Raw genomic sequence first — 12,945 nt, forward strand, 5'->3', positions numbered from 1 at the left:
AGAATGGTTAAATCTCCAGGCTGGAGAGGGCATACCTACCTAAAGCTTTCAAAGATGAAAGGGAGACTATGTTAAAATATCTGCCTGGGTTTTTCTGTGAGCATTGAATATACAACTTTGGAACATCTCTCATACAAAAATATCGAGTGACATGTTGCTTTCCCTCCCTCCTTTTTCAAGGGTATAGAGAGGTTAAGACTGTGAGCTCTGGAATTGGAGTGCTTGGGTTTAAATTCCTGCACCACCATTTACTGGTAGTATAACACTGGGCAAGGTACTTAACCTTTCTGTGCCCCAGTTTCCTTATCTGTAAAATGGACACAACAACAGCAACTATCCCATAAAATTGTTGTACAGGACACCTGAAAAAATACATAATATGTGACTTAAAACAGAGCTTGATAAACAAGAAGCACTCAATAGATGTGAGCTATTATTGTTGTTATATTAAGTATTATTTTTACCTATTTCCCTAAACTATATAGGATAGCAACCACAAAACCACGGTATCCAGGGCTGACGTGACGTGACAGATGTAGGAACCTACGTGACTGTGAATCTTTTCCTTACCAACACTAACATTCCTTTAGCTGAAGGAGGGAGATGGATACTAACAATTACTGAATAAGAGCTAGTATAAATGATAGGGCTAAAATTAAAAAAGAAAGTAGTTAGCATTGAAGTGAATTTAGAAATAACTAACAATAAATTTTAAAGTACTAGGTCACAAAAGCATTATATTACAGATTTTACAAAATTTTACAGACTCTCCATAATAATATAATTATATATATTTTTTCTAGAAGATTATATAATACTAAGAGATGAGTAGACGCTGAAAAAAAAGGGTACTGTTTGGATCAGTACCTTCTGTCTAAAGCCTTGAGACTAAGGAAAAAAACAGCAATTACTAGAAAACATAAACAGGTAAATAAAACAACAGGACCATTGCCTTCTCATGTGACAGAGGGCACATCCAACTTAGAAAAAGATTAATTGTTGGGTGTTAATTACTATAATACATCAAGTATCTAGCATCACCACTACACAACACTTTTGGTTTAAAAGGTGCAGAATTCCCTCACTGAGCCATTTGCTGAATGCTTGCAGATGAACTCGGCACCGTACTCGTACTAGATATGGAGGAGACAAAGGTGAAGGAAATATAGCGCCTGCTTCAGGACGTTCACAGCCTTTTGGAGTAGACATATATGTAAACAAATAATTCAAGTACCACAAAATAAATATTTTAAAAACAGCGATTTGAATGGAGTGCTCTGGGAACTTTGAAAGGGACATGGCTCACTGCCAGAAAAAACTTTATGAAAGAGGTAACATTTGAGCTGGATATTAAAGGTGAACAAAGAGTTTTCAGAGTGAAGGAGAGACATTCTAAATATAGGGAAGAAGACGTGTGCAAAAGTATGAAGTAATAAGTTTGGAGGACGGTGACATTTCAGGTAAGGCACCCAGTGATGCACTAGGTGCCTGAGGGGAAAATGAGGCAGGAGAAGGAGGTCTCAGGCTATGTCAGACTGCGTCTCCTGTGCCTTGGGCAATCCTGTGAGCAATGAGGTCCTGGTATAGGTATTCCACCAGAAAAGTGACAAAGTTTGGTTTCTTAGAAAAACAAGTCTGGGGCTACTCTGGAGGACGCACTTAAATAGAAGACAACTCAAATCTGAACCTGCTAAGTAAGAACCCTGTTAAGCTATTATTCTCATCTTGCCTGAAAAAATAAGCTGCTTTAACAAAATAGTGTCCCTAAACAGATGATCACAAATCAACGTAAACTGCCATCATCAAGATTAAGAGAACCAAACTATGTACACAAATATATCATATTAATGAATTATTATAGTGATCTCATAGAAAATTATTAATAGGGCTATAATAAAACAAATATTCAGCTCCAGAACAAAAGTAAAATATTTTTTAAAAGGACAAAATATTATATATACTCCAAAATATCAACTACAAAGTAGTTTTATTTTTACTTCTTCATACTTTTGGGTTCTTTTGAAAGTTTCCACAATAAGCAAGGAATATATTTATAATCATTAATAAATTTTAAAAGCATTCACTGTTCATTGCATTTCATAAACAATTAGCTTTATAAAAATTCTAAAACTAAAATATTACCTTTTTGTCCCCTTGTTTTCGTCTTCTTAACCCTGGTCTATAATCATCTCCAAATCTCAGAAAGTAATAGTAAGAAACTAGCCTCTCAATAGGATCCCTTATGACATTAATGTAAATTGGCTTCTTCTTCACACCAAATCTGAAATAGAGAAAAATTTAGAAGGTGAAATCAACCCTTTCATTCTGTTTGGGGTGTCCTGAAATTGAAGTTTGAGGTATTAATTCTATATGGTAAAAAACATGAGTTAATTTAAATAAAATACAGTATGTGGAGATTAGAACATATTTTAAGATTATATTACAATAAAGTAAGTAAGAAATAAGAATTTTAAAATTACAGCTGAAGATAAAGGAGAGAAGGGAAAATTGAGTGACAAATAATTTTAAATTTTACTAGCAAGAATTACATAAAGCATTTCAATTTCACATAGCAATGACTTCTCACTTCTGACCCACCAAACTAGATAAACATTGTCAATGGATACAGCAGAAGTCCACACAAGCGCGATCATTTGAGCCTAACTTCTGTGACGCTAATTTTAAAGACAAGATAGAAGTGAAAAACATTAAGTCTTCAGCATTATTTCCTTAGGGAATGATAGAGAGTTGGAGGAACACAGAAGGAGTATACTTTAGCCACCCTTGCAGATCCTAGAATTGTCTAGCTGATTCCTGTTCTAATATCCTCACTTATCCCAGCCTTAAACCTTAGCATTATCCTGACTCTCCTTTATTCTTCTTTAGCACGGTTACCAAGTCCTTCTGATTTTTTCTTTTGTAGGTTTTCTCAGAGATTTGACCTGTCTTCCTCACTTCCTTTCTTGTCACAACTGCCCTCTTTGTAGGCCTCTTGCTTGGATTACTGCAATAATTGATGGTTTTATAATAATAAGAATTGGTTTTCTTGCATCCAGTCTCTCTCCCTTTCAGTCTACCTTCATACCAATTCTCAACTGATATTTCCTCATTTATTAGATCACTCTTCTTAGCAACCTGAAATACCCCTACTGTTTATGTTGACTTCAAACCCAAACTCCTTTGTTTGGTTGTTAATGTCTGCTTGCCTTATGTCTTGGGTTCCACCTTACTTATCTAACTTTATTTTCAACTCTTCTCAAACAAGAAACATCTATCTGTTACAGTTAGGCCCACCTCTTCTGCTTCCCAACAACTCCTATTTCTCCTTACATGCTTTTGCTCATTCTATCTTCCTTAACTAGAATGCCTTTCTCGTTTTCCTATTCTTTCTATTACATGCATTCATTCAAAAAGTACCTTTTTGTGTATCCAATATATGCCAGGAACTATTCTAATATTAGGAAAACAGCAGTGAAAAAAAAGGACAAAATTCCTCGTCCTTCTGGAGTTAACATTCTCCTTGGGAGAGACAGAACATAAACCAATAAATAAGTAAATATGTTAGATGGTAAAAATACTAAGGAGAGAAATGATGCAGTGCATGCAATAGGGAGAAGTGGGGAGAGTACAATTCAAAACAGGGTTTTCCAGGGAGGCAGCACTATTATTATGTGATGAGAAGAGAGCCATGTAGATGTCTAGGAGAAAGTGTTTCAGGAAGATAAGACTTTGAAGTATGAAGGCCCCAAAGCAGCTAAGTGCCAGGCATTTGTGAGGACCAGCAAGGAGGTCAATCTGGCTGCAGCAGAATCAGGAAGGGGACAGTAACAGAGAATGGGAGTGGAGAGATGGGGGTGGTAGAGGACGTGCAGATCACGTGGACCTTGTAGAGCATGTTAAGTATCAGGAGGGAGGCCTTCCTGAGTCAGCAGAGAAGTGTCATGATATGGAATCTGATGTACAGCATGGTGACTATAATGAACAATACTGTACATACTGTATACTTGAAAGTTGCTATGTCAGTAGGTTTTAAATGTTCTCATCACGACAGCAGCAACAACAAAATGGTACTCATGTGAGGTGAGGATGTGTTAACTAACCTTACTGTGGTAAACATCTCACAATATATGTGTATAGCAAATCATCACATCGTACACCTTAAATTTACACCATGTTATATGTCAATTATGTGTCAATAAAGCTGGGGGAAAAAGGTTATTGGCTGTTGTTTTGGAATAAACTGAAGCAGGCAATAACAAAATCTTGTGAAGTCTAGGAAGTCTTTCTGATGACTCCAGCATACAGTACTATCTGCTTTCATTTGACACCTGCACCCAGGAGCTATTGCTATCAGGCAGTTTTACTCTTGGCTTGTCCTGCTAGTGTTTTTCTTATAACTCTTTCCTCCCCAATAGCATTATAATCCACCTGAGGGTAGGCACAGTGCTTCACACTTCCTTTATATATTTCACAGGGCCTGGTATACATAAATACTTGCCCGCTGGTTAGTACTATTTGAAAGATTAAAAAAAATCAGCAATCTCTCTAAAACTGGGAATCACAGTGAGAAATGAGAAAAGTAAGCTTAAGTTGTATGACTCAGTAAGAGATAGTGAAAGTTGCTTATTCTCTTGACAATCTTGATATGTTTACTCGTCTGTCCACAGAAACCCTCAATTTAGCTAACTGCTTATAACAAATTTCCCTTCTTACTAAAATATTTTTTCAAAGGCACTAAAAAGCACACAGCTAACCTAACTAGTTTCACATTTTCCCCTTACTTCTGCCTGTTACAATAAATGTCTTACGCACAGCAGGCATTCTATAAATGTTTTATACTAAATGCTTAAGCAAATGAGTAGTGAAAAGAGACCACAGAAGAGAAAAGAGCAAGGTGCCTGGATATAACTCGATTCTTTTAGCTTCTGAATTATTGTAAATTAACTGAACAGGAAGTCCTAACTTACAAACAGGCTGTATTCTATAAAATTGCTTTGTGTGTAAAAAGGGGTCAACTCTCCTGAATTCTAGTCCTTTTCTCACCATTAAGTAAGTGTTAAGTCTAAGTCACTAAAATCCTTTGTACATATGGAAATACTGACAACTACACAGAACTTTTTGGTAAAACATTATTATATTAAATTTGTGAGTTGGTTTATTAGAACTTGGGACATTTTTTTTTCACTGAACAACTCATAAACCTATAAAACCAACAATTCAGTAAAAAAATTTTTTCACAAATTTTTAATGGAAGAAACAGTATTGTTGCAAATATACGGCACTGTTAGATTAGGTATCAGGGTAGAATCCTGCCATGAGGGCAGAGGATTGTTTCTCTCTTGTTCTTGGTTTTATCACTAGTGTTCAGTAAGGTGTCAGAAACATAGGTGTTGGATATTAAAATTAGGTTGAATAGACTGTTGTTAATTGGCCACTTACAAAAGCCCTTCTGGGGCTTCCCTGGTGGCGCAGTGGTTGACAGTCCGCCTGCTGATGCAGGGGACACGGGTTCGTGCCCCGGTCCGGGAGGATCCCACATGCCGCGGAGCGGCTGGGTCCGTGAGCCATGGCTGCTGGGCCTGCGCGTCCGGAGCCTGTGCTCCGCAATGGGAGAGGCCGCAACAGTGAGAGGCCTGTGTACCGCAAAAAAAAAAAAAAAAGCCTTTTTGTGGGACAGTGCACCCACTAGTGAGAAGAGGGTAGGTAGGGAGGTATCAGGGATACATAGTTGCTACCTTAACTGCTAGAGCTGAGTCTTGTAAGAGGAATCTAAAAGGGGGAAGCACAGGGCAGTGGGGCAATGACTCCATTCTTAAGACTGTGGGATTCCCTGGGAACCTCCTTTATCATCTCCATTATTAGCCACTGATCCACGTGAACTATTCCCTTGGGAATTACCTCGTCCCAGAACATCTACCAATGCCTCTTCTTTTTTGCTTTCTGCTAGTCCCTGACATGTGGAACAGATAGCAATTCTTACCAAGTAGAAGTGAAAGAGGGATATGGCACTTGACAAAACTCTTCCTGCTGTCTGGGAAATGACTTTCTGGGGCATGGCTTTGGGTGGTGCTTATATGTATGAAACATGATTTTAATGAGATAACCTATGTGAACTTATTCTGAAAATGGATAAGAACTATTATTTATAAGTTATGGTATGGCTGTATAGACATAAAGGCAAGGAATTATAACTGAAAATAGGCCTGATAAAAGAGCATCAGGCCATTTAGCTCAGCTAGTTAGGAAACAAGCATCCTCTTAAGTTTGTATGTTTAAAACTTTTGCCAAACAGGTAGTTTTGTACCAGTGGAAAAATATGTTCTGTAGTTGCAGACTCCAGCTTTAACCCTGGTCAGTCATCTGAGCTGTTCCTCAGGAGGGCTCAGATGGAAGAGTTAGAAAAGTCATTTTCCCTCCAGGAAACTAAACTATCATTGACCCATTAGAACATAATCTTCCTAGGAAGAGAACAGCAGATTTGGTAGGAATCTGCAATGTTATATGGCGATCAAAAGGGAAAAGATATAATCTGAGCAGCAGGTTGGTAAGAAACCTTATTCTTGCCATGTCAGTATACATGTACGACAGCAACAGAGACAAACCAGGCACATTTCCTTACACCCACACTCTGTATAGCCTAGATAGATGAATGAACGGCAAGAATAGCTAAAAGAACAAGTGCACACTCAGAACTTTTGAAAGGAACCTTGTCAACTGGCTAGACAAAGCCTAAATGGAAGATGATGAAGCTGAAGGAGGGCTGAATAGCCTTTGGGAAGCATTAACGCTTTGAGATTTCTGCTTCATACCAGATTTAACACTTCTAGTTAATCAGCAGTCTCACAGGGGGAACAAAGATATCTTATACAGTCAACCTGTGGTTGGATGAATCTGTGGATGCGGAACCTGCAAATAACAAGGGAGGACTGTACATATTTATTCTGGACTCTCTTATCCCTAAAGTGTTCATAGAAAGCTTCAAATCCTTCTAGTGGTAAGTTCCCATTGTCTTGTTTCAAAAACAGTGAATGACCTGTTGGTATTTATTGGTCCCACTGATAATGATGTTAAGAATAAAAGATTTTTAAAATAATTATTTATCTCTTAAAAAGAGCATTCATCTATTAAAGTGGCCCAAATTTTAAAAAGGGGGGACTGTGGTCCAACAATACCAAAGGCTGATAAGGATACACAGCAACTGGAACTCTCGTGCACTTTTGGTGAGACTGCAAAATAATAAAGCCACTTGGGAAAACAGCTTAGCCGTGTCTTACAGAGCTACCATACAATCCAGCAATCCCACTTCTAGGTTCTCCCCAAGAGAAATGAAGACATTGTGTCCACACAAAACCTGTATGCAAATGTTCTGACAACTTTATTCATAATCACCAAAAGCTGGAAACAACCCAAGTATCCAGGAACTGGTAGATGGACAGTAAGAATGGTGGTGCCTCCATCCTTACTACTCAGTAAGGAACTAACTACTGATACATGCATCAAATTGGATGAATCAAAAGCATTATGCTAAGTGAAAGAAGCCAGGTTCAAAAGACTTGGTGACTGACTAGATATATGTGGCAAAGAAAAGCGTTGTTCAAGATGACTCTAAAGTTTCTTGCTTGGATGTCTTGATAAATAAAAATGGGTAAACTTCCCAAAAGAGAATATTGGAGGCAAAGAGAGAATCTTGAGCAATGCCTTATTAGGACTTGGGAATAAGGAGGGCCAGCACAGACTCAGACAGGGAGAAGAAAACACCAGTAAGACAACATGGTAACTGAATGAAGACAGAATTTTAAGAGCCTAACATGGCTCTGTGTGAGTCACAAACTAACTGCTTCACATACGTTATCATATTTAATCCTCACAACCACCCATGAAGTAGTTACTTTAATTATCCTCATTTTACAAATGGGGAAACTGAAGATCCGAAGTCATGTGGCTGAGACTGCTGAGCTGGGAAGGAACTGAGGGGGATTTAACTAGAAATCTGACTTGAGAGATTACTCCTTAGCATCTACAGGATCAATGCTACAGAAAGAGCTAGTAATACAAATCAATAAAAAGCCAACTCTCGCATATTTCTTGCAATGATTAAAATAATTTAAAAAATGTTTCTACAGTGTTTGTGACATATTTGTTGAAAGTTGTAGAAAGTGGTGCAAACTTCAACTGGTTCAGCAGATAAGTACAAGGCAAAAGGGACAATCTCACATGAATCTACATACTACCAAACTTGTCCTGACATATCTGTTTCCTTACTGATTTACCTCAATTGTTCTGAAAAAGACAACAGGGGTGATACAGAGAAACCAAAATGATGGTGATGAAAACCCATACTCATTCCTGGGGATGACCACAAAGGTACACACCTGACGTGGACCTGAATAAAACCGACTGTTGGATCAAGAATAATTTCCAAATATCTTTCTAAGACCGGATGCTGACATATGACCCTAGGTAGTTAGATCATAAAAAAAAATCTCAGCAGAGTCTGATCAAAAACAGCATTAAAATAGTTTTCTTTTAGCTGGACATTATCCTTTATAAAGGAAAATGTTCTGAAAAAGGTTTTTGTAAGAGATGTTCAAATGTTTTTCTTTTGTATAAAATTTGAAGAAAATCAAAATAGGAGTGACAGATGCTGCTGATAAATGAGTGGTATAAATTTAAAAGGGAGAATAATCTGTAATATTTTCACTGTTTATAATGAACCATAATGAAGTGATAATAATAGTAAAAAAAGGGGGTTTCAGTGACCTCACTGAGGACAAGAACTGCAAGTTATTCAACTTTATATTGCCTGCACCCTAGGACAATTTGAAAATGTCTAACCTACACAATTTTTTTCCACTGGAAAATTTCTGAATTTATGATGTTAGCATATCTGCATTATTTTAAAATGGTTTGTCACCAATTTAAGAAAAACAGTAATTAAACACTAAAGGGAAAAATGGAAGGAAGAACTAAGAAATGTGCTTAAAAAAATAAGGATAGAGTTAAGACAAAAAGGAATAAGACAGGACAGGAATGCAAATATGTAACAAGAAGATATTTTTGTTATTATTCTAAAGTTCTGAATAAAAACAGATAAACCAAAACAGATAACTGTAACCAAAACACAGCTTGAGCAGATATAAGCTTGCAAATAAAATGTGTGCTTCTTACTAATCAGTCTAAATTAGAAACCACTTTTAATACTTTATCTTACTGCCTGGGTTTCCTGGGGTATCCTGAGTTTGTACTCTCTTTAGTGTTTCTGCTAAGGCAATTGAAAAGCTATGTGACTAAATATCTCTTTCATCAAATTTGACGGTTTTCTCCTGAAGGCAAGTATTTTAATGGACTCCACAAAGTACTACACCAGTCAAGGATATATTTTAAAGAATAAAATATTTAAAACATTGGTAAAGTGATGTTCCTTTCCTCTTCCTTACTCATTCGTGGTGAGTATGACAAACTAAAAATTATTTTAAAAGATAGCAGTTACATCTAAAATAGTTTGTGACTATATACATCAAAATACATTTCCGCCTGTTGATTTTTTTAAGGTATTTGTTTAACATCTTGTAAAGGTCTATTAAAGTTTTTCACAATACATATTGCTTCCAATAAAATCAAACACATTAGGAAAATATTCAAACCCTTAAATGTTCATGTTAATATTTAAAAAATGAGATTAATCTTTCCAAGAACCTTTATATTTTTTTAACTGCAAAAACCCTAGCATACACCAGAGCTTCATTCTAAGTATAAGACTTTTGCCCAGAGCAAAAGCACTCAATATATTATTTTAAAAATGAAAACTTCAAGTATGAGAAACCAAGCTGTGTGTGTAAAAAAATAAATCATTTAGGTGAAAAGGTAACAAACATTCAACTGAAGGATAATGCAGCCCTGAGGGAAAATATGCATATGAATGAAGTTTATGAAATTGGTCCAATGCCTCTGTAAAAAAAAATAATTAGTTTATTTTAAAGCTGCCTATAAAATGTTTTCAATATTGCTGTATGAATTATTTAAAGAAAAATGTATATCTAACTTTAAAGCAACCACTTTACTGTAAGATGTTGAGTGCTGTGGAAGAAACTAGCAATAAGAATATATTGTTCTATGTATGTAATATTTGGGAGAGTCCTTTTAATTATGGGCTCTTCAAAAAAGTTCGGATTTATTATCAATGTGAATCAGTAGTATTTCATTCAAGTCCTTTTCAAAATTGAGAAGTTAAAATGACAGTGGGATATCAATTAAATTTTTGGATTTTACACAGAATGCTCATTCAAGTTGACAAATACATGAGGATGTATTACTTTGAAGTCATGACTGCTAATGCAATGACTGAGCAAACATGTCTAAGCTTAAATAATTTAAAAATCTATTTTTAATGTTTCTGAAGTTAGTGCAGAGTTTTATTAGGGAAAAGATCAGCATTTGAGGTTTTCCTATAATGATACTCAATGTGTTACATAAAACGTTTAAATGGATTCACCAGGCCACATATGTTTACAAAATATTCCTTTTGACCAATTTTCTGATTATTACTTAATGCGGCACAGACTCTAGGGGGAGCCCCATAGTGCTTGGATACTGTATGTAAGCCTGTTTTATGAACTTTTCTTCAGAGAATTATGATAGGAATAACTTGATCCCATGCCTCCCCAAAAACATGGAAAATGAGAGTGAGTTATGTCCAGATTCAGGCAAATCACTATAAAGGAAATTCACTTTAAAAAAAAGTGCCTTGGGCTTCCCTGGTGGCACAGTGGTTGGAAGTCCGCCTGCCGATGCAGGAGACACGGGTTCATGCCCCGGTCCAGGAAGATCCCACATGCCGCGGAGCAGCGGGGCCCGTGAGCCATGGCTGTTGAGCCTGCACGTCCGGAGCGTGTGCTCCGCAACGGGAGAGGCCACAACAGTGAGAGGCCCACATACCGCAAAAAAAAAAAAAAAAAAAAAAAGTGCCTTTAAGGAAATCAAAAAATACCTAGAAACAAATGACAATGAAAACACAATGACCAAAAACCTATGGGATGCAGCAAAAGCAGTTCTAAGAGGGAAGTTTATAGCAATACAATCCTACCTCAAGAAACAAGAAACATCGCAAACAACCTAAACTTACACCTAAAGCAATTATAGAAAGAAGAACAAAAAACCCCCAAAGTTAGCAGAAAGAAAGAAATCATAAAGATCAGATCAGAAATAAATGAAAAAAAAACGAAGGAAACAATAACAAAGATCAATAAAACTAAAACCTGGTTCTTTGAGAAGATAAACAAAATTGATAAACAATTAGCCAGACCCATCGAGAAAAAAAGGGAGAAGATTCAAATCAAGAGAATTAGAAATGAAAAGGGAGAAGTACAACTGACACTGTAGAAATACAAAGGATCATGAGAGATTACTACAAGCAACTATATGCCAATAAAATGGACAACCTGGAAGAAATGGACAAATTCTTAGAAATGCACAACCTTCCGAAACTGAACCAGAAGAAATAGAACATTTAAACAGACCAATCACAAGCACTGAAATTGAGACTATGATTAAAAATCTTCCAACAAACAAAAGCCCAGGACCAGATGGCTTCACAGGTGAATTCTAGCAAACATTTAGAGAAGGCCTAACACCTATCCTTCTCAAACTCTTCCAAAATATAGCAGAAGGAGGAACACTCCCAAACTCATTCTACAAGGCCACCATCACCCTGACCAAAACCAGACAAAGATGTCACAAAAACAGAGAACTACAGGCCAATATCACTGATGAACAGGGATGCAAAAATCCTCAACAAAATACTAGAAAACAGAATCCAACAGCACATTAAAAGGATCCTACACCATGATCAAGTGGGGTTTATCCCAAGAATACAAGGACTCTTCAATATATGCAAATCAATCAGTGTGATACACCATATTAACAAATTGAAGAATAAAAACCATATGATCATCTCAATAGATGCAGAAAAAGCTTTGGACAAAATTCAACACCCATTTATGATAAAAACCCTCCAGAAAGTAGGCATAGAGGGAATTTACCTCAACGTAATAAAGGCCATATATGACAAACCCACAGCCAACATCATTCTCAATGGTGAAAAACTGAAAGCATTTCCTCTAAGATCAGGAACAAGACAATGGTGTCCACTCTCACCACTATTATTCAACATAGTTTTGGAAGTTTTAGCCACAACAATCAGAGAAGAAAACGAAATAAAAGGAATCCAAATTGGAAAAGAAGAAGTAAAACTGACACTGTTTGCAGATGACATGACACTATACATAGAGAATCGTAAAGATGCTACCAGAAAACTACTAGAGCTAATCAATGAATTTGGTAAAGTAGCGGAATACAAAATTAATGCACAGAAATTGCTTGCATTCCTATACACTAATGATGAAAAATCTGAAACAGAAATTAAGGAAGCACTCCCATTTGCCATTGCAACAAAAGGAATAAAATACCTACGAATAAACCTACCTAAGGAGACAAACTACCTGTATGCAGAAAACTATAAGACACTGATGAAAGAAATTGAAGATGACACAAACAGATGGAGAGATATACCATGTTCTTGGATTGGAAGAATCAACATTGTGAAAATGACTATACTACCCAAAACAATCTACAGATTCACTGCAATCCCTATCAAACTACCACTGGCATTTTTCACAGAACTAGAACAAAAAATTTCACAATTTGTATGGAAACACAAAAGACCCCAAATAGCCAAAGCAATCTTGAGAAAGAAAAATGTGGCTGGAGGAAGCAGATTCCCTGACTTCAGACTATACTACAAAGCTATAGTAATCAAGACAGTATGGTACTGGTACCCAAACAGAAATATAGATCAATGAAACAGGATAGAAAGCCCAGAGATAAACCCACGCACGTATGGTCACTTTATCTTTGATAAAGGAGTCAAGAGTATACAATGGAGAAAAG

General features: G+C 36.6%; 1 protein-coding gene across 3 annotated transcripts in view; it reads right to left on the reverse strand.

Moving 5' to 3' along the window:
- Positions 1 to 12,945, reverse strand: part of HS2ST1 (heparan sulfate 2-O-sulfotransferase 1) — a gene marked incomplete at its 3' end in the record, with an annotated part of 192,212 nt that overhangs the window by 15,370 nt on the left and 163,897 nt on the right. For all 3 annotated transcript variants that reach the window (XM_081224349.1, XM_081224350.1, XM_081224351.1), the window contains exon 4: positions 2,143 to 2,281. In XM_081224349.1, the coding sequence (XP_081080475.1) occupies positions 2,143 to 2,281 (139 nt within the window). The remainder of the gene's footprint in view (positions 1 to 2,142; positions 2,282 to 12,945) is intronic.

This window comes from Mesoplodon bidens (assembly GCF_964165515.1).
Source record: "Mesoplodon bidens genome assembly, chromosome: 2".
Lineage (NCBI taxonomy): Eukaryota > Metazoa > Chordata > Mammalia > Artiodactyla > Ziphiidae > Mesoplodon > Mesoplodon bidens.